We start from the raw sequence: 23420 nt of genomic DNA, 5'->3' as shown, positions 1-23420 counted from the left end.
CTCTCTATAGCCACCCTCTCCTGCTCTCAATAGCAACCCTCTCCTGCTCTCTTTAAACATCCTCTCCTGCTCTCTTTAAACATCCTCTCCTGCTCTCTATAGCCATCCTCTCCTGCTCTCTATAGCCATCCTCTCCTGCTCTCTTTAAACATCCTCTCCTGCTCTCTATAGCCACCCTCTCCTGCTCTCTATAGCCATCCTCTCCTGCTCTCTTTAAACATCCTCTCCTGCTCTCTATAGCCATCCTCTCCTGCTCTCTATAGCCATCCTCTCCTGCTCTCTATAGCCATCCTCTCCTGCTCTCTATAGCCACCCTCTCCTGCTCTCTATAGCCACCCTCTCCTGCTCTCTATAGCCACCCTCTCCTGCTCTCTTTAAACATCCTCTCCTGCTCTCTATAGCAACCCTCTCCTGCTCTCTATAGCCACCCTCTCCTGCTCTCTATAGCCACCCTCTCCTACTCTCTATAGCCACCCTCTCCTGCTCTCTATAGCCACCCTCTCCTGCTCTCTATAGCCACCCTCTCCTACTCTCTATAGCCACCATCTCCTGCTCTCTATAGCCACCCTCTCCTGCTCTCTATAGCCACCCTCTCCTGCTCTCTATAGCAACCCTCTCCTGCTCTCTATAGCCACCCTCTCCTGCTCTCTATAGCAACCCTCTCCTGCTCTCTATAGCCACCCTCTCCTGCTCTCTATAGCAACCCTCTCCTGCTCTCTATAGCCACCCTCTCCTGCTCTCTATAGCCACCATCTCCTGCTCTCTATAGCCACCCTCTCCTGCTCTCTATAGCCACCATCTCCTGCTCTCTATAGCCACCCTCTCCTGCTCTTTATATCCACCCTCTCCTGCTCTCTGTAGCCACCCTATCCTGTTCTCTATAGCCCACCCTCTCCTGCTCTCTATAGCCACCCTCTCCTACTCTCTATAGCCACCCTCTCCTACTCTCTATAGCCACCCTCTCCTACTCTCTATAGCCACCCTCTCCTGCTCTCTATAGCCACCCTCTCCTACTCTCTATAGCCACCATCTCCTGCTCTCTATAGCAACCCTCTCCTGCTCTCTATAGCCACCCTCTCCTGCTCTCTATAGCCACCATCTCCTGCTCTCTATAGCCACCCTCTCCTGCTCTCTATAGCCACCCTCTCCTGCTCTCTATAGCAACCCTCTCCTGCTCTCTATAGCCACCCTCTCCTGCTCTCTATAGCAACCCTCTCCTGCTCTCTATAGCCACCCTCTCCTGCTCTCTATAGCAACCCTCTCCTGCTCTCTATAGCCACCCTCTCCTGCTCTCTATAGCAACCCTCTCCTGCTCTCTATAGCCACCCTCTCCTGCTCTCTATAGCCACCATCTCCTGCTCTCTATAGCCACCCTCTCCTGCTCTTTAAATCCACCCTCTCCTGCTCTCTGTAGCCACCCTATCCTGTTCTCTATAGCCACCCTCTCCTGCTCTCTATAGCCACCCTCTCCTACTCTCTATAGCCACCCTCTCCTACTCTCTATAGCCACCCTCTCCTACTCTCTATAGCCACCCTCTCCTGTTCTTTATATCCACCTCTCCTGCTCTCTATAGCCACCCTCTCCTGCTCTCTATAGCCACCCTCTCCTGCTCTCTATAGCCTCCCTCTCCTGCTCTCTATAGCAACCCTCTCCTGCTCTCTTTAAACATCCTCTCCTGCTCTCTATAGCAACCCTCTCCTGCTCTCTATAGCAACCCTCTCCTGCTCTCTATAGCCACCCTCTCCTGCTCTCTATAGCAACCCTCTCCTGCTCTCTTTAAACATCCTCTCCTGCTCTCTTTAAACATCCTCTCCTGCTCTCTATAGCCATCCTCTCCTGCTCTCTTTAAACATCCTCTCCTGCTCTCTATAGCCACCCTCTCCTGCTCTCTATAGCCATCCTCTCCTGCTCTCTTTAAACATCCTCTCCTGCTCTCTATAGCCATCCTCTCCTGCTCTCTATAGCCATCCTCTCCTGCTCTCTATAGCCACCCTCTCCTGCTCTCTATAGCCAACCTCTCCTGCTCTCTATAGCCACCCTCTCCTGCTCTCTATAGCCACCCTCTCCTGCTCTCTATAGCCACCCTCTCCTGCTCTCTTTAAACATCCTCTCCTGCTCTCTATAGCAACCCTCTCCTGCTCTCTATAGCCACCCTCTCCTGCTCTCTATAGCAACCCTCTCCTGCTCTCTTTAAACATCCTCTCCTGCTCTCTTTAAACATCCTCTCCTGCTCTCTATAGCCATCCTCTCCTGCTCTCTTTAAACATCCTCTCCTGCTCTCTATAGCCACCCTCTCCTGCTCTCTATAGCCATCCTCTCCTGCTCTCTTTAAACATCCTCTCCTGCTCTCTATAGCCATCCTCTCCTGCTCTCTATAGCCATCCTCTCCTGCTCTCTTTAAACATCCTCTCCTGCTCTCTTTAAACATCCTCTCCTGCTCTCTTTAAACATCCTCTCCTGCTCTCCTCAGCGACACAGAGGTTGCAGGCTGGCAGCAGCACTGCAGCCCCAGCTCAAAGCCAGGGCCCATGTGCCTGGGTGTGGAACCACAACTAAAGGATCCTAAACTCTCCCACTGAAACTAATGGTCTGGACAGAAGCCTGGCCCAACCATTGGAGTGAAGAACATAACCATGGGAGAGAGCCATGCAAGTCATGGGTTAGTCAGGGATATTTTACCCAACTGCTACTGGATCCCATTGCTGAAAACAAATGTTAAGATATTGACATTGGGTTAAACTGATCTTTTTACAGAGTTTGTCCTCATCTGAACCTTAATAACTTGATGCGTCTAATATTAATCAATTACTGTGTCATATTTTAAAGTGAAATGATAAATGAAATCTATTATCAAGTTGCTTTATGACAAAGTCCCTGCTGAGCTCCATACAATGTAACTGTGGGCTTCAGAACAGCTGCATGGCTGAGGATGTATCCACAGCTTCCGTTTCCATCTACTGTGGAAAACAGTTTGGGCTGGACCTTGTCTATTTGGCTCCCGGTCACTTAGATCCTGCTGTTTGATGAGTCCAGCACCATTTGATATTTTATCTTCAACCCCCAGATACATTGCCAATGTTCTTCCCTGGGAGATGAGCTTTAGAGAGTGCAGTCATAATGGTCACAGTGTTGATGGGCTGTCCTGTGGATCAGTCTCAGTCTGGACTCCTGGCTCTCTGTACGTTGGTATTCTGCAGAGGTTGATGGGGAGCAGGTCTGGCAGTGCCTCTGGGGTGGTCTCTGACGGGGTGGTCTTACCACCTCTCCTCAGAGGAAACAGACACTCCTTACGCACTACAAGAGAGAAAAAGAGGAGCATTCTAATGGCCGGGCGTTGCTATTGGCACACAGTTTCTGTTGCGTGTACAAGTTTATGGCTCTCGGCAGTGTGTGTGTGTGTGTGTGTGTATGTGGATGTGGATGCCACTAGACGTTGTGTGCTAACACGAGTGCTGTATTTTTGTTGTGCTGTCAGTGAATAAAAGGACTGCTGTTCCTCCTCCTCTGCAGGGCCAGCATTGTGCAGAAGAGGATCATATACTTCCAGGATGAAGGCTCCCTTACCGTCAGATTGTGTGAGAAAGGTACAGCATATCTGTCCTATACCAATGTTACTTCTCACAGAACAGCCCTTTTGTATGATCTGTTACCATAGATTATAATGGACATTCTGTATGGAGTCATATTCTTCAACTATTCTATTAGACCAACCATTGTTGTCCATTCTTTGTGTGTGTGTGTGCATGTGTATGTGTGTGCCTTTCAGAGGCTGTGTTTGGGGAGACCACAGAAAAGCCCCCTCTGGAATGCTGTGCCTGTGGGACGGCCAAGTACAGAGTCACCTTCTTTGGGAACTGGTCGGAGAAGATTCACCCTAAAGACTACCCCAGTAAGTCCCTCACTGGGGTCATACAGTATATCTACACCCCCACATGACTGTACAACCTCCCACCTGTTGCTCCTCTGTCCGTTTTCTATGGAGTGTGAAAGGATCTGCATTACAGTAATGAAACAAGACATTGTGGTTGGGGAAGAAACACAAGAAGGTGACATTTTACCCTGGACATATTTAGACAGTCTGTTGACTCGAGTAACATGCTTATATTTTAGCAGATACTCTTATCCAGAGTGACTCACAGTAGTGAGTGCATACATTTTTTATACTGGTCCCCCGTGGTAAATGAAACCCACAGTCCTGGCATTGCGAGGGCAACGCCACACAGGACATGCTGCATGTCCTAAAGCAGCACACTGTGGTTTAGAGGATTCCTCTCCAATTCTTTGTGTTTTGTTGGGATTTAAACGAAGAATGTTCAGTCAACGTAGGTCAGTAAAACAGTATCAAAGCTGTTATGACACTGTGACTTGTTGGAGCTGATGATCTGAACCACAGACCCTGTGTATTCCTTGCAGTCAGCGTTATGTAGTCACAGCTTACGAAAGGAATCTCTATAAATAATTTGAGACAGGAAGAGGCTGTTTTGGCAGGAAATAAGAAAACAGGTTTTGGTACATTATAGCACATCACAGGGCTTCGCTATGGGCCTGATGGGTTTAAACAGATTAACTGTATAGTTCGCCTTTCCCTCCAGCGGTATATAGAATCTTTCACAAATAGTAACGTATCATGGAAAAACATAATTACATTCAAGGGTTTCTGAGGAGAGCGCTGAGGGACCATAGTACCAAGCATCAATTGTCTAGAGTTATATATACAGTACCGTACAGTCACGTCCAAAATTATTGGCACCCTTGGTCAAGAGTGTGTGCAACTGGTGAACTGGAGTCAGGTGCAGGAGAGCAGAGACGAGTGAACAGGCACACTTTATTTGGCAGAAGGAAAACAGTCGGACGCCGACTATAGCGAAAACGACACTCCCACCAAAGGCAAAAGCGAATAGCGCACTCGTCACACAAATTATGTACAGCATATAATACCACGGGTTCCAAACCAGACCCGGCGAGAAACCAGCATGAAGTGTCACACATGACACGTAACGAACAATTACACACACAGACATGGGGGGGAACAGAGGATAATATACAATTAGAGTAATGAGGGGATGTAAAACAGGTGTGCGGAAAAACAAGACAAAACAAATGGAAAATGAAAGGTGGAGCGGCGATGGCTAGAAGACCGGTGACGTCGACCGCCGAGCGCCGTCCGAACAAGGAGAGGAGCCGACTTTGGCGGGAGTCATGACACCCTTGATGAAGATGAGCAAAAAGACTGTATAAAATAATACAAATACTGAGCTATGCAAAAAATAATAATACGAATACAATTGCTCACAAAAAAAAATGTAACCACCATGTAACCAATCTAAAAGATTGAGTCAAAATTATTGCCACCTCTGTTGTCTATACCCTTCAATATCTCACCTTGCGACGAGAAGGCCACTGAGCCTTTTTACAAAATGTTTTATGAGATTGAAAAACACATTGGGAGGGAGGGATCTTAGTCTTAGGGATCTTAATTATTTGTTTTGACTTGTTTTTACAAAATGTCTTTCTCTCTTTTTAAATGTTAAGCATACAATATAGTTCAGTATTGTATTATTTTTTATATATATGTGGTGTGACAGGGTCTATTCCAGCCTCAACTCTCTCAGTAATGATGAGGGCTCCAGCAATGGTAGTGCAGGCCTCACATTGTAACTAACAATGACCTTCCAGCCACATGCACAGTCAAAGGCAGGAGCGATCTGTCAGCCTCTACACACGCACGCACACACACACGCGCACACACACACACTTTATTTCTTTGTCAAATTGTCTCTTTGTTTCCCCCCCCTATACAGGACGTGCCAATCATTGGTCAGCCCTCATCGGGGCATCCCACTCCAGGAGCTACGTCCTGTGGGAGTACAGGGGCTTCGCCAGTGAAGGGGTGAAACAGGTGGCAGAGCTGGGGTCTCCTGTTAAGATGGAGGAAGAGATTAGACAGAAGGTGAGCTTGGTGAGACTATAATAGAAGAGAGATGCAGACTGTACAGTCAGGAGGTAAAACCAAACATCACGGATTCAGGCTACAGGAGGCCAGAGGGAGGAGCTATAGGAGAACGGTCTCATTATAATGGCTGGAATGGAATAGATGGAACCTGTGGTTTCCATATGTTTGATGTGTTTGAAACCATTACAATGAGCCCATCCTTTAGAATCTCCTCCCACCAGCCTCCTCTGGTTCAGACCTGTTCATGTACGCTGATCAGCTATATCTCCAATCTCGGATGTCTTGATATTTCTATTCTTTCAGCTGAGTCTTTTCTGTGCAGACCTTCGTAGTCATATCTCCTACCTGTCTCCGCCTCTGAAACAGCATGTCAAAGGTTGATCAGCTAATGGAAGGTCCTCCCTGACATCTTAATGAAACACTTTAGTCCGTATATTGGCTGATCTGCACCACTCTGCTGTTTAACGTTCATTTCCTGCTATTGGGTGACATGGCAACAATAGAGTGTTGAGCCCAGGGACAGATGAGATGCTGAGGGGCATTATGGGATGGCTGTGGATGAGAGGGGGCATAGCTAATGGAGGGAGAAGTGAGAGAGGACGGCCACATCACAGAGAATCTTAAAGAAGAACTGAACTCGAGAACTAACTTCTCTCGTTGAAAGCGGCATATGAGACATTGAAATCAGTCTGAAGCATTTATTCCAGTGCTAGAATTGACCAAAAAAAGTGCAAGTAGGTTCATTTTGGTCATAAAGTCAGTATCTTCCAGAACATAGTTTCTTGAGATTTGAGTAAAAGAGTTCCTCATGACTTATTTGAGGGTTGGGTTTTGAATTCGACAATGCCCACTTGCTCCCACTAACATGGGATAAACAGCTGAGGTGAATATGCTCTCCAGTCGTACAGCAGAACACACTGACAGTGAGACAGACCTGCCCAGCGGCACAGCAGATTGGACTTTGTTTACATACTGTCAGACAGCATGTGGCGCATTTCTTTACGTGAGAAATACTAAAACCTCCTTGGCAAATACATCAAAATGAAATACAGATTCCTTGAATCATCTTAGATTCTGAATATTTTGAGGAAGTGATGCTGGCTTTGTTCCTATGGTGTCTCATGGTGTTACATGCCTCCTTGAAGGAGGGAGGTGCAGGAATCAGGAGCAGGAGAGCAAGGAAGTCCCAGTGGCACAATAGTTTATTAGAAGTCCCAACTCAAACACAACATGGGGGGGAATATGCCCAAACGAGGTCGCCACACAGGGAAATAAACGTCGCACACGGGGGAGAAATCTCTACTCCTAAACACATACCACCCTGTGGTGCAGATACGCATCCCTAATAAACCAACTACAGAAAACCCTGTGGTGCAGATACGCACCCCTAATAAACCAACTACAGAAAACCCTGTGGTGCAGATACGCATCCCTAATAAACCAACTACAGAAAACCCTGTGGTGCAGATACGCACCCCTAATAAACCAACTACAGAAAACCCTGTGGTGCAGATACGCACCCCTAATAAACCAACTACAGAAAACCCTGTGGTGCAGATACGCACCCCTAATAAACCAACTACAGAAAACCCTGTGGTGCAGATACGCACCCCTAATAAACCAACTACAGAAAACCCTGTGGTGCAGATACGCACCCCTAATAAACCAACTACAGAAAACCCTGTGGTGCAGATACGCACCCCTAATAAACCAACTACAGAAAACCCTGTGGTGCAGATACGCACCCCTAATAAACCAACTACAGAAAACCCTGTGGTGCAGATACGCACCCCTAACAAAGCATCTACAGAAAACCCTGTGGTGCAGATACGCACCCCTAACTAAGCATCTACAGAAAACCCTGTGGTGCAGATACACACCCCTAACAAAGCATCTACAGAAAACCCTGTGGTGCAGATACGCACCCCTAACAAAGCATCTACAGAAAACCCTGTGGTGCAGATACGCACCCCTAACTAAGCATCTACAGAAAACCCTGTGGTGCAGATACGCACCCCTAACAAACCAACTACAGAAAACCCTGTGGTGCAGATACGCACCCCTAATAAACCAACTACAGAAAACCCTGTGGTGCAGATACGCACCCCTAATAAACCAACTACAGAAAACCCTGTGGTGCAGATACGCACCCCTAATAAACCAACTACAGAAAACCCTGTGGTGCAGATACGCACCCCTAATAAACCAACTACAGAAAACCCTGTGGTGCAGATACACACCCCTAACAAAGCATCTACAGAAAACCCTGTGGTGCAGATACGCACCCCTAACAAAGCATCTACAGAAAACCCTGTGGTGCAGATACGCACCCCTAACTAAGCATCTACAGAAAACCCTGTGGTGCAGATACGCACCCCTAACAAACCAACTACAGAAAACCCTGTGGTGCAGATACGCACCCCTAATAAACCAACTACAGAAAACCCTGTGGTGCAGATATGCACCCCTAACAAAGCATCTACAGAAAACCCTGTGGTGCAGATACGCACCCCTAACAAAGTAACTACAGAAAACCCTGTGGTGCAGATACGCACCCCTAACAAAGTAACTACAGAAAACCCTGTGGTGCAGATATGCACCCCTAACAAAGCATCTACAGAAAACCCTGTGGTGCAGATACACACCCCTAACAAAGAAACTACAGAAAACCCTGTGGTGCAGATACGCACCCCTAACAAAGTAACTACAGAAAACCCTGTGGTGCAGATACGCACCCCTAACAAAGTAACTACAGAAAACCCTGTGGTGCAGATACGCACCCCTAACAAAGTAACTACAGAAAACCCTGTGGTGCAGATACGCACCCCTAACAAAGCAACTACAGAAAACCCTGTGGTGCAGATACGCACCCCTAACAAAGCAACTACAGAAAACTCTGTGGTGCAGATACGCACCCCTAACAAAGTAACTACAGAAAACCCTGTGGTGCAGATACGCACCCCTAACAAAGCAACTACAGAAAACCCTGTGGTGCAGATACGCACCCCTAACAAAGTAACTACAGAAAACCCTGTGGTGCAGATACCACCCCTAATAAACCAACTACAGAAAACCCTGTGGTGCAGATACGCACCCCTAATAAACCAACTACAGAAAACCCTGTGGTGCAGATACGCACCCCTAACAAAGCATCTACAGAAAACCCTGTGGTGCAGATACGCACCCCTAACTAAGCATCTACAGAAAACCCTGTGGTGCAGATACACACCCCTAACAAAGCATCTACAGAAAACCCTGTGGTGCAGATACGCACCCCTAACTAAGCATCTACAGAAAACCCTGTGGTGCAGATACGCACCCCTAACAAACCAACTACAGAAAGCCCTGTGGTGCAGATACGCACCCCTAATAAACCAACTACAGAAAACCCTGTGGTGCAGATATGCACCCCTAACAAAGCATCTACAGAAAACCCTGTGGTGCAGATACGCACCCCTAACAAAGTAACTACAGAAAACCCTGTGGTGCAGATACGCACCCCTAACAAAGTAACTACAGAAAACCCTGTGGTGCAGATACGCACCCCTAACTAAGCATCTACAGAAAACCCTGTGGTGCAGATACGCACCCCTAACAAACCAACTACAGAAAACCCTGTGGTGCAGATACGCACCCCTAATAAACCAACTACAGAAAACCCTGTGGTGCAGATACGCACCCCTAATAAACCAACTACAGAAAACCCTGTGGTGCAGATACGCACCCCTAATAAACCAACTACAGAAAACCCTGTGGTGCAGATACGCGCCCCTAATAAACCAACTACAGAAAACCCTGTGGTGCAGATACACACCCCTAACAAAGCATCTACAGAAAACCCTGTGGTGCAGATACGCACCCCTAACAAAGCATCTACAGAAAACCCTGTGGTGCAGATACGCACCCCTAACTAAGCATCTACAGAAAACCCTGTGTTGCAGATACGCACCCCTAACAAACCAACTACAGAAAACCCTGTGGTGCAGATACGCACCCCTAATAAACCAACTACAGAAAACCCTGTGGTGCAGATATGCACCCCTAACAAAGCATCTACAGAAAACCCTGTGGTGCAGATACGCACCCCTAACAAAGTAACTACAGAAAACCCTGTGGTGCAGATACGCACCCCTAACAAAGTAACTACAGAAAACCCTGTGGTGCAGATATGCACCCCTAACAAAGCATCTACAGAAAACCCTGTGGTGCAGATACACACCCCTAACAAAGAAACTACAGAAAACCCTGTGGTGCAGATACGCACCCCTAACAAAGTAACTACAGAAAACCCTGTGGTGCAGATACGCACCCCTAACAAAGTAACTACAGAAAACCCTGTGGTGCAGATACGCACCCCTAACAAAGTAACTACAGAAAACCCTGTGGTGCAGATACGCACCCCTAACAAAGCAACTACAGAAAACCCTGTGGTGCAGATACGCACCCCTAACAAAGCAACTACAGAAAACTCTGTGGTGCAGATACGCACCCCTAACAAAGTAACTACAGAAAACCCTGTGGTGCAGATACGCACCCCTAACAAAGCAACTACAGAAAACCCTGTGGTGCAGATACGCACCCCTAACAAAGTAACTACAGAAAACCCTGTGGTGCAGATACCACCCCTAATAAACCAACTACAGAAAACCCTGTGGTGCAGATACGCACCCCTAATAAACCAACTACAGAAAACCCTGTGGTGCAGATACGCACCCCTAACAAAGCATCTACAGAAAACCCTGTGGTGCAGATACGCACCCCTAACTAAGCATCTACAGAAAACCCTGTGGTGCAGATACACACCCCTAACAAAGCATCTACAGAAAACCCTGTGGTGCAGATACGCACCCCTAACTAAGCATCTACAGAAAACCCTGTGGTGCAGATACGCACCCCTAACAAACCAACTACAGAAAGCCCTGTGGTGCAGATACGCACCCCTAATAAACCAACTACAGAAAACCCTGTGGTGCAGATATGCACCCCTAACAAAGCATCTACAGAAAACCCTGTGGTGCAGATACGCACCCCTAACAAAGTAACTACAGAAAACCCTGTGGTGCAGATACGCACCCCTAACAAAGTAACTACAGAAAACCCTGTGGTGCAGATATGCACCCCTAACAAAGCATCTACAGAAAACCCTGTGGTGCAGATACACACCCCTAACAAAGAAACTACAGAAAACCCTGTGGTACAGATACGCACCCCTAACAAAGTAACTACAGAAAACCCTGTGGTGCAGATACGCACCCCTAACAAAGTAACTACAGAAAACCCTGTGGTGCAGATACGCACCCCTAACAAAGTAACTACAGAAAACCCTGTGGTGCAGATACGCACCCCTAACAAAGCAACTACAGAAAACCCTGTGGTGCAGATACGCACCCCTAACAAAGTAACTACAGAAAACCCTGTGGTGCAGATACGCACCCCTAACAAAGCAACTACAGAAAACCCTGTGGTGCAGATACGCACCCCTAACAAAGCAACTACAGAAAACCCTGTGGTGCAGATACGCACCCCTAACAAAGCAACTACAGAAAACCCTGTGGTGCAGATACGCACCCCTAACAAAGTAACTACAGAAAACCCTGTGGTGCAGATACGCACCCCTAACAAAGCATCTACAGAAAACCCTGTGGTGCAGATACGCACCCCTAACAAAGTAACTACAGAAAACCCTGTGGTGCAGATACGCACCCCTAACAAAGCATCTACAGAAAACCCTGTGGTGCAGATACGCACCCCTAACAAAGTAACTACAGAAAACCCTGTGGTGCAGATACGCACTCCTAACAAAGTAACTACAGAAAACCCTGTGGTGCAGATATGCACCCCTAACAAAGCATCTACAGAAAACCCTGTGGTGCAGATACACACCCCTAACAAAGAAACTACAGAAAACCCTGTGGTGCAGATACACACCCCTAATAAAGCAACTACAGAAAACCCTGTGGTGCAGATACGCACCCCTAACAAAGTAACTACAGAAAACCCTGTGGTGCAGATACGCACCCCTAACAAAGCATCTACAGAAAACCCTGTGGTGCAGATACGCACCCCTAACAAAGTAACTACAGAAAACCCTGTGGTGCAGATACGCACCCCTAACAAAGAAACTACAGAAAACAATCCCGCACAAAGACTAGCAGGCAGCGGAGGTAAATAAACCCACCGAAATCAACTACTAGGACCTCTGAGCGCCGCCCAAACAGGGAGAGGAGCCCCCTTTGGTGGAAGTCGTGACACATGGGGGACAAACATCAGTAACTGCTACATCGAACCCCCTGAAACTTGAAACCATTTTATTCTTAATTAGCAACAGAAAAAGAACCATGCAGAATCGGTGTGTTCAGGAAAAAGCTCGTAACCCACATAGGATCCTTTGTCTCTCCTACAATGCTGTGAGGGCTGACAGATCATAGGGAATTTTAACACGTTTCAGACGGATGATAGAGCGCCATGTTCTGTTCGACCTCTGTCACTTGCAAATATATGATTGGTTGTCACATATTCTGGATACGGCCACAATCACCTGTGGCAGTGCTCCCACTTTCAACTCGTCTGTTTTTATGTTTCAAACACTTAAACAAGTTGAATGATTGAATGTTGTTGTTGTAAGACTTGGGTGTAATATCAAAGTATAATTCAAACCACAGGAATGAGCGTAAGTATTACGCTATTAGTATTAAAATCTAAACACTCTTGCAAAAGTTATATTACTCATTGAAATGAGTTATGAAACTAAATAGTGATAGAATTACATTGGACACAGATTAGTAATGGTCTTTACTGTATAGGATGCAGATGCTTCCAGAATTCAAAGAGCAGTCTGGTGGTGGTGTTATGACTGTTGGTGAATGTGACAGTGACCAGTGTTCTCACAGCCCCTGTCATCCATCCACTGCAGTGCACTGGCCTGTCAACACACAGTCTACACCATTCATCACACCTGTCATCCATCCACTGCAGGGCACTGGCCTGTCAACACACAGTCTACACCATTCATCACACCTGTCATCCATCCACTGCAGTGCACTGGCCTGTCATCACACAGTCTACACCATTCATCACACCTGTCATCCATCCACTGCAGTGCACTGGCCTGTCATCACACAGTCTACACCATTCATCACACCTGTCATCCATCCACTGCAGTGCACTGGCCTGTCAACACACAGTCTACACCATTCATCACACCTGTCATCCATCCACTGCAGTGCACTGGCCTGTCAACACACAGTCTACACCATTCATCACACCTGTCATCCATCCACTGCAGTGCACTGGCCTGTCAACACACAGTCTACACCATTCATCACACCTGTCATCCATCCACTGCAGTGCACTGGCCTGTCAACACACAGTCTACACCATTCATCACACCTGTCATCCATCCACTGCAGTGCACTGGCCTGTCAACACACAGTCTACACCATTCATCACACCTGTCATCCATCCACTGCAGTGCACTGGCCTGTCAACACACAGTCTACACCATTCATCACACCTGTCATCCATCCACTGCAGTGCACTGGCCTGTCAACACACAGTCTACACCATTCATCACACCTGTCATCCATCCACTGCAGTGCACTGGCCTGTCATCACACGATTCCCCACATGGAGGTTTATTATCATTGTTGGTAGCTATCTAGCGATCCAGAATCAACTCGTTCGCATCGTTTTCGTGATGTTGTCAGCTAACCAATGTATATCATACATCAATGTGGCCATCAGAGATCTTGTTTTTTTTTATGTGATCCTACGTAGGCCATTTATATAATGGCTTATATACTGCAAATATCTACCTATACATCCTTATCTATAACACAGCTGGTTTCACCTTGTGTTGAAGTGTCCATTTCTCTCTGAAGATGTGGCCGTAACAGGGAGATATTTAGAGTGAAATCATAGATATGGCAGCAGTGTTTTGGCATCTGTGAGTGTCTCTCTGACAACATGACTGTTTGTGGGTTACCTGTCACTCCTGCTATCTGGGCTTTGGAGCAGCTTTTTCTTGTCAGAGAGATTGTCAGTCTTTTCCACCTGCAGATTTTTATTTTTATCATCAGTATTTTGTATCCTGTGATTTAACAGTCATTGCTAATAGAAAATAGAACGTAAAGTGGCTGCACACACATGCTTCCTTTGTCAAAGCTCACACAATCATTGATCAACTTCCTGATGTTTGCTCTTAAATAGGCAATCTACAGTTTTGGTAAACAGCTAAGGGAGGGGCCTGGGAACAGCGCTCTGGATGCAAGGACTGACCATCCATGGGATAACAAATGACACTTTTAACCATGTTTTGAGACTATGAAGTCTTTGACTACAATTACATTGTTTACAAACAATGGAGTACAACATGCTTCCAGTTGTTTATTAATTATAGTAGCAATAGAGGATTGCCTCTTTAAGACAGCCAGGAATGTTACTGCTGTATAGGGATAAGACAGCCAGGAATGTTACTGCTGTATAGGGATAAGACAGCCAGGAATGTTACTGCTGTATAGGGATAAGACAGCCAGGAATGTTACTGCTGTATAGGGATAAGACAGCCAGGAATGTTACTGCTGTATAGGGATAAGACAGCCAGGAATGTTACTGCTGTATAGGGATAAGACAGCCAGGAATGTTACTGCTGTATAGGGATAAGACAGCCAGGAATGTTACTGCTGTATAGGGATAAGACAGCCAGGAATGTTACTCCTGGATAGGGATAAGACAGCCAGGAATGTTACTGCTGTATAGGGATAAGACAGCCAGGAATGTTACTGCTGTATAGGGATAAGACAGCCAGGAATGTTACTGCTGTATAGGGATAAGACAGCCAGGAATGTTACTGCTGTATAGGGATAAGACAGCCAGGAATGTTACTGCTGTATAGGGATAAGACAGCCAGGAATGTTACTGCTGTATAGGGATAAGACAGCCAGGAATGCTTACTGCTGTATAGGGATAAGACAGCCAGGAATGCTTACTGCTGTATAGGGATAAATGCCGCTCTAAGCCACAGCAATTGCTTCTATTCTGTTGAATTGAGAAACTGGCTATTGGCTGTTGTAGTATGTGCTTTCATTCTCACACGATAAGGGTAGATTATAACATTCAGTGATCATCATTTGACAATGTCGCGGGAAGAAATATTGTCCAGTTTTGGCGGTGATTACATTCTCTAATTCTGCTGCTGACCTTGGGAAATGCTACTGAAGGAGCTCAGAATCCATTTCTAGCCAGGGAAGGGAAAGAGTTTCTGCTGAACACTGAAGCACTGGTACATAACAGTAGACTCAAGATAAGGCAGGGAAAACATGGATTCATCTGAATTAGCAGACACCATAAGACAGGAGCTCGAGGTGAAACTCAGAATGTTAATCTCCATGCTCTGCTATTTACATTAAGTAAAGACAGAATCAAAATAAATGGTTCTAAACACTTCATTACAATGTTACGCTGTACATTTAAATTTGTGTAAATAATAACAGAAGATTATTTCTCAACATAATATCATTCGTTGTTTTTAGTAATGAGCTGTATGAGCAAATTCTGATTTGTATCATTTGTATCGCCTTCTGTACACATAGAACAAATTGTTATTCAGCTGTCCCCATAGGAGAACCCTTTTTGGTTCCTTCTAGGTAGAACCCTTTTTGGTTCCAGGTAGAACTCTTTTGGGTTCCATGTGGAATTCTCTTTGTAAAGGGTTCTACATGGAACCCTAAAGGGTTCTACCTGGAACCAAAGGGTTCTACCTGGAACAAAAAGGGTTCTTCAAAGGGTTATCCTATGTGGATGGCCGAATAACCTGTTTAGGTTCTAGATAGCACCTGTTTTCTAAGAGTGTCCTGTTATTCTGGAAGTTATTTTCAATGTTTATTAATGGTCCCATTCTGGCTCTGGTAGCCATGACTTATACAGGCATTTGTTGAAGTGCTGTGGACTGTGGAGATTGTTGTCCTTGAGCTCAACCAACTGTCATCTTGTATAGAGGGGCTGTGGAACCGATGAGAGGACAATTGAAGAGAGTAAGAGTGTCAAACATGATGATTACATATTGATGAGGTTCAAGTGAGGGGGCCATACTCATAGCATAGGTAGAAAGCAATACAGCATTTCAGTGAAGATGTTATGGAAAAGATTGCCCCTTTAAGTAGTCTGTTGTTTTGAAAAGGTACAGTAGGACCTTGGTACAGATGTATGCTCCTTGCCAAGGATTTGTATTCCAGATATAATTATTATTGGGTGTTTTATGACGATCCCCATCAGGGTAACATGTGTATTGTGCTAACTATTACCAATTGACAGTATGAAGTTAATGACAACTCTGCGTATGCTGTAATGTTGTCCTCTAACCAAGGCGATGTGGTGAGTGCCTTCAGTGTTCTCTGATGGAACAGTGCTGTGAACTTTCCATATCCTCTAACAGTATGGTGCATTCCATGGAATGCCTAACAACACAATCTGTGTGTGTGTGTGTGTGTGTGTGTGTGTGTGTGCGTTGAATCACAAAGCAGCTAACACATTGAGATTAAACATGGGCAACACGCACTGAGTAATTCAACATTTACATGCATTATCAATGGCTGAGATGATACACATTTAATGTCATGTCCGTATTGTAAGGACCCCCACAAACGCAGCAAATTGAAAACATGCAAATTTACAAGGTCACATTTCCAGGCTATAAATTGTGAGGAAATGCTTGCAAGTTCGGAATCAGACTCTAATTAACATTTGACAGGACATCACTGTCATACAGTGTATCCCTCTATATCTCCCTCTGTATCTTCCTCTATATACCCCTCTGTATCCCCCTCTGTATCCCTCTCTATATACCCCTCTGTATCCCCCTCTGTATCCCTCTCTATATACCCCTCTGTATCCCCCTCTATATACCCCTCTGTATCCCCCTCTATATACCCCTCTATATCCCCCCTGTATCCCCCTCTATATCCCCCTCTATATCCAATCTCTGTATCCCCCTCTGTATCCCTCTCTATATCCCCCTCTATATACCCCTCTGTATCCCCCTCTGTATCCCTCTCTATATCCAATCTCTGTATCCCCCTCTGTATCTTCCTCTATATACCCCTCTGTATCCCTCTCTATACCCCCCTCTATATCCCCCTCTGTATCCCCCTCTGTATCCCTCTCTATATCCCCCTCTATATACCCCTCTGTATCCCCCTCTGTATCCCTCTCTATATCCCCCTCTATATACCCCTCTGTATCCCCCTCTGTATCCCTCTCTATATCCCCCTCTATATACCTCTCTGTATCCCCCTCTGTATCCCCCTCTGTATCCCTCTCTATATCCAATCTCTGTATCCCCCTCTGTATCTTCCTCTATATACCCCTCTGTATCCCCCTCTGTATCCCTCTCTATATCCCCCTCTATATCCCCCTCTGTATCCCCCTCTGTATCCCTCTCTATATCCAATCTCTGTATCTCCCTCTGTATCTTCCTCTATATACCCCTCTGTATCCCCCTCTATATCCCCCTCTGTCTCTCCCTCTATATCCCTCTCTATATCCCTCTCTGTATCCCTCTCTATATCCCCCCCTGTATCCCCCTCTATACCCCCCCCCTTATCCCCCCTGTATCCCCCTCTATATCCCCCTCTCTATCTCTCTCTATATGTCCCTCTATATCACCCTCTATATCCCCCTCTATATCCCCCTCTATATCCCTCTATATCCCCCTCTATATCACCCTCTACATCCCCCTCTGTATCTCCCTTTATATATCCCCCTCTCTCTCTATCTCCCTCGCTATATCCTCCTCTCTATATCCCCCTCTATATCCCCCCCTCTCTATATCCCCCTCTATATCCCCCCCTCTCTATATCCCCCTCTATATCTCCCTCTATATCTCCCTCTCTATCTCCCTCTCTATATGTCCCTCTCTATCTCTCTCTATATGTCCCTCTCTATATCCCCCTCTCTATCTCCCTCTATATCCCCCTCTCTATCTCTCTCTATATGTCCCTCTCTATATCCCCCTCTCTATCTCCCTCTATATCCCCCTCTCTATCTCTCTCTATATGTCCCTCTCTATCTCCCTCTATATCCCTCCCTCTCTCTATATGTCCCTCTCTATATCCCCCTCTCTATCTCCCTCTATATCCCCCTCTCTATCTCTCTCTATATGTCCCTCTCTATATCCCCCTCTCTATCTCCCTCTATATCCCCCTCTCTATCTCTCTCTATATGTCCCTCTCTATATCCCCCTCTCTATCTCCCTCTATATCTCCATTTCTGTATCCCCCTCTCTATCTCCCTCTATATCCCCCTCTCTATCTCCCTCTATATCTCCCTCTATATCTCCCTCTCTATATCCCCCTCTATATCCCTCCCCTCTCTATCTCCCTCTCTATATCCCCCTCTCTATCTCTCTCTATATGTCCCGCTCTATATCCCCCTCTCTATCTCTCTCTATATGTCCCTCTCTATATCCCCCTCTCTATCTCTCTCTATATGTCCCTCTCTATATCCCCCTCTCTATCTCTCTTTATATGTCCCTCTCTATATCCCCCTCTCTATCTCCCTCTATATCTCCATTTCTGTATCTCCCTCTCTATATCCCCCTCTCTATCTCTCTCTATATGTCCCTCTCTATATCCCCCTCTCTATCTCTCTTTATATGTCCCTCTCTATATCCCCCTCTCTATCTCCCTCTATATCTCCATTTCTGTATCCCCCTCTCTATCTCCCTCTATATCCCCCTCTCTATCTCCCTCTATATCTCCCTCTATATCTCCCTCTCTATATCCCCCTCTATATCCCTCCCCTCTCTATCTCCCTCTCTATATCCCCCTCTCTATCTCTCTCTATATGTCCCTCTCTGTATCCCCCTCTCTATCTCTCTTTATATGTCCCTCTCTATATCCCCCTCTCTATCTCCCTCTATATCTCCATTTCTGTATCTCCCTCTCTATCTCCCTCTATATCCTCCTCAAGAGGATTGGATCAGCTCAATCTAGAGCTGGGGCAATTTAAAGTAAATGCGATCTCTGGAGAGCTCTGTCTGTCGGCCCTGCCTTTCCACCACGCCTGCTAGCCCTAACAGCCCACACTATTGCCTAATGCTTTTTACAGACATTCTTAAGCTTTCAGGGTTTTGGATGGCCACCACAGGATTCTTCACTGTGTGAATCTTCTGCTCGCTGTGCACGTTCGGGCAGGATTGTTTGAAAGGTGTTCCAGTAGTTTATCGAGGAACAATTGTCTAATTTCAACCAACTGGCAGTTTCTGGTTGCCTGTCAGCTCAGCTTTGTGATTTTTCACAGAGACATCAGTATTTGAAAGACAGGCCTAACCCCTCTCTTGGCTTGTGAGGCTGATCTTACAATAGACTTCCCTGTACAATAAAACCTGGCATAGTCTGATAAACAATGACATGGCTTGAAACTGAATTGAATTGCCTTTTACATTTCTATTCCTTGTTTTATATGAAAGTTTCCTCAACCAGCAATGATTGTTGCTTAGAAAATAGATATAAAACAGTGGATACTGAGGGGAGGATGGCTCATAATAATGGCTGGAACTGAGAAAATGGAATGGCATCAAATACATGGAAACAATGTACTTGATGAATTTGATACCATTCCACTTATTCCACCCCAGCCATTTCCACAAACCTGTCCTCCCCAATTAAGCTGCCACCAACCTCCTGACAAATATTTTATCTAGTTTCTACAGAACTGTGGATCCCACTCATCTGTGTACAGTCTGGCCATAGTGGCTATACACATTCTATTTCAGCTGGTCAAACGTGTTTGTTTGTGCCCTCCACCCACTTGAAATGATTTTTCAGGGGATGAGAGAGGCTTTCCCTCCACTGTTAGGCTGCTGCCTAAGCACCCATGTTTGACTCTGTCCACTCTGCCAGTCTACTCTGTTGAGGCCCGGTGACCACCAATACACCAGAGGAGAAAGCCTGGTCCAGAGGCACACAGTTCATGGGCTCCAGTAAGCCCGGGATTACAGGGGAATCTCAAACATCCAGTGGGGAATTAGCTCTGATAATATGGAGGACAAAGCCCAACATTTCCTAACAAATCTCTAATCCTGGGCATGGAGGAGAGATATGCCTCACAGCACCCATAGGTGTGCATAGGGAAGCAATTTTGCTGGGGTTAATCCGACCGGTACTGTAGCTGGTAGAATACTCAGGTGAATATTGAAAGGAAATGTAGATTGTTTTGGTTGTATAGTTTTGCAGAGCTTGCAGACTTCCTTTAGTGGTAGAGCAGTATTTTAACAGTGTCATATATATGCAAATGTCATAGGCAACATGCACTAGCTATGCACACATAGGGTCTTTCCTTGGACAGAAACCTGTAAATTAGTGTGCAAACATTTCAGACCAATTTTGCTGGAAACAAAGTTTAGAGTTTCTCGTCAGTTATCGTCAATCTGGAAATCGACAAAGTGCATCTGTATCTTTTCCTCTCCAGACAATTCACAGCCTCCCTTTCTTTCGACTGGGATGTCTGTCCTCCGTCTCATAAACACTTCACAGCCTCCCTTCCTTTCGACTGGGATGTCTGTCCTCCGTCTCATAAACACTTCACAGCCTCCCTTCCTTTCGACTGGAATGTCTGTCCTCCGTCTCATAAACACTTCACAGCCTCCCTTCCTTTCGACTGGGATGTCTGTCCTCCGTCTCATAAACACTTCACAGCCTCCCTTCCTTTCGACTGGGATGTCTGTCCTCCGTCTCATAAACACTTCACAGCCTCCCTTCCTTTCGACTGGGATGTCTGTCCTCCGTCTCATAAACACTTCACAGCCTCCCTTCCTTTCGACTGGGATGTCTGTCCTCCGTCTCATAAACACTTCACAGCCTCCCTTCCTTTCGACTGGGATGTCTGTCCGTCTCATAAACACTTCACAGCCTCCCTTCCTTTCGACTGGAATGTCTGTCCTCCGTCTCATAAACACTTCACAGCCTCCCTTCCTTTCGACTGGAATGTCTGTCCTCTGTCTCATAAACACTTCACAGCCTCCCTTCCTTTCGACTGGGATGCCTGTCCTCCGTCTCATAAACACTTCACAGCCTCCCTTCCTTTCGATTGGGATGTCTGTCCTCCGTCTCATAAACACTTCACAGCCTCCCTTCCTTTCGACTGGAATGTCTGTCCTCCGTCTCATAAACACTTCACAGCCTCCCTTCCTTTCGACTGGGATGTCTGTCCTCCGTCTCATAAACACTTCACAGCCTCCCTTCCTTTCGACTGGGATGTCTGTCCGTCTCATAAACACTTCACAGCCTCCCTTCCTTTCGACTGGGATGTCTGTCCTCCGTCTCATAAACACTTCACAGCCTCCCTTCCTTTCGACTGGGATGTCTGTCCTCCGTCTCATAAACACTTCACAGCCTCCCTTCCTTTCGACTGGAATGTCTGTCCTCCGTCTCATAAACACTTCACAGCCTCCCTTCCTTTCGACTGGGATGTCTGTCCTCTGTCTCATAAACACTTCACAGCCTCCCTTCCTTTCGACTGGGATGTCTGTCCTCTGTCTCATAAACACTTCACAGCCTCCCTTCCTTTCGACTGGAATGTCTGTCCTCCGTCTCATAAACACTTCACAGCCTCCCTTCCTTTCGACTGGGATGTCTGTCCTCTGTCTCATAAACACTTCACAGCCTCCCTTCCTTTCGACTGGGATGTCTGTCCTCCGTCTCATAAACACTTCACAGCCTCCCTTCCTTTCGACTGGGATGTCTGTCCTCCGTCTCATAAACACTTCACAGCCTCCCTTCCTTTCGACTGGGATGTCTGTCCTCCGTCTCATAAACACTTCACAGCCTCCCTTCCTTTCGACTGGGATGTCTGTCCTCCGTCTCATAAACACTTCACAGCCTCCCTTCCTTTCGACTGGAATGTCTGTCCTCCGTCTCATAAACACTTCACAGCCTCCCTTCCTTTCGACTGGGATGTCTGTCCTCCGTCTCATAAACACTTCACAGCCTCCCTTCCTTTCGACTGGAATGTCTGTCCTCCGTCTCATAAACACTTCACAGCCTCCCTTCCTTTCGACTGGGATGTCTGTCCTCCGTCTCATAAACACATCCTAAGCGTTTCTCTCTGGCTTTTTGACTGTCTTTTTTTTCTGAAGGCTTAATTTCACTGAGATTGTCAGGGGAGGGTTGGGAGGAAGGGATGAAGGCAGGGGGCATGCCAGCCTGCATAGCTGTCCTTAACTTTCATCTGAATACTCGACTACTTCAGAAGAAATTGCTGCAGGCCTCTCCCACAGCCAAACTCAGCCTTTATTGCCTCCCATACACATCCCAGTGAAGAGGAGGAAACCTGAAGTGTCCAGGCAGGGCCTGACCGCATCTCTTACAATCTGCTCACATCTTCACATTTCTAAAGCACATTAAAATAATGAACTGCTGCTTAGTAGAGCTCTCTTCAAAGCGAATCCCAAGTGTTTGTGCTTTGTCACCTCGTGACGACATCACTGTACTGCTAATGTACAGGGAGCTCGAGACACTTGCAAGAACTGTGCACAACAATAACTGTTGTGTGGCTGACAGTGTGTGCTGAGGGTCAGTGTCCTAGGCTTTTGTAAGGCAGTGAAGGTTCACTTTGTGAGTTTTTGTTGTTCGAAACATTCCTGGTTCTTGGCTTGTTCCCCAGAGGGATTGTTCTGAATGTCTCTGGCTCTAATAGCAGGATAAAATTGTTCCCATATTAAGATTCAGGCTATGTCCCTCTAGCTCCTAAAGTCCTAACACAATAAAGCCACATTATGCTCAGAGCTTCTTTAATTCATGAGGGTCCCCTCATCAATCTGTTTTCAATAACGGCCATGTTTTTCCTATGCAAATGATCCCTGTTATCCAAAGGCCTTGTTGACAGTAATCTGCCCCTAATTTGCTCTGTGGATTCCACCCTCCTGTACCGCAGAGACATGCCTGACAGAATACACACACATTACACACAAAGAAAGATGACAGTCAACACACACACACATACACACACACACAGGTCTGGGTGACAGCCTGGACTTTCTCCCCTAAACACTAGACAATCTCTCCAAGGCAGCTATTGTCCCATGGTACAGTAGGAATGTGAGAGTCCTTAACAAAAGCATTTCCAGGACAGTCTGTGTGGGCTTGTCAAACATTTCATTCCACTGAAAGTGCACAGTTCCTCACTCTCATACTCACCTATTTATGTAGCAATACCGTTGAGAGTGAACATAGTCTATAATACAGTTCATACATTATAATGTGGTTCTGTTTTTTGTTTATCAGATAATAATCAGTGGTAGGAATTGCTACAGTGGCAATAAAAAGTATGTGAACCCTTTGGAAATCACATTTGGTCTGATCTTCATCTAGGTCAACACAATAAACAAACATAGTGTGCTTAAACTAATAACACACAAATTATTGTATTTTTCTAGTCGTTTAAACATTCACAGTATAGGTTGGGAAAAGT

The 23420-nt window shown here is 46.1% G+C and overlaps 1 protein-coding gene across 1 annotated transcript in view; it reads left to right on the top strand.

The window, feature by feature from the left end:
* The window catches only part of spon1b (spondin 1b), a 97482-nt gene that overhangs the window by 34279 nt on the left and 39783 nt on the right, over positions 1-23420 (top strand). Inside the window, exons 4-6 of the mRNA XM_031801914.1 lie at positions 3512-3585; positions 3768-3890; positions 5803-5951. Of these exons, the coding sequence (XP_031657774.1) occupies positions 3512-3585; positions 3768-3890; positions 5803-5951 (346 nt within the window). The remainder of the gene's footprint in view (positions 1-3511; positions 3586-3767; positions 3891-5802; positions 5952-23420) is intronic.

Source organism: Oncorhynchus kisutch, linkage group LG22 (genome assembly GCF_002021735.2).
Source record: "Oncorhynchus kisutch isolate 150728-3 linkage group LG22, Okis_V2, whole genome shotgun sequence".
NCBI lineage: Eukaryota > Metazoa > Chordata > Actinopteri > Salmoniformes > Salmonidae > Oncorhynchus > Oncorhynchus kisutch.
This window is presented reverse-complemented; position numbering and strand designations above follow the sequence as displayed.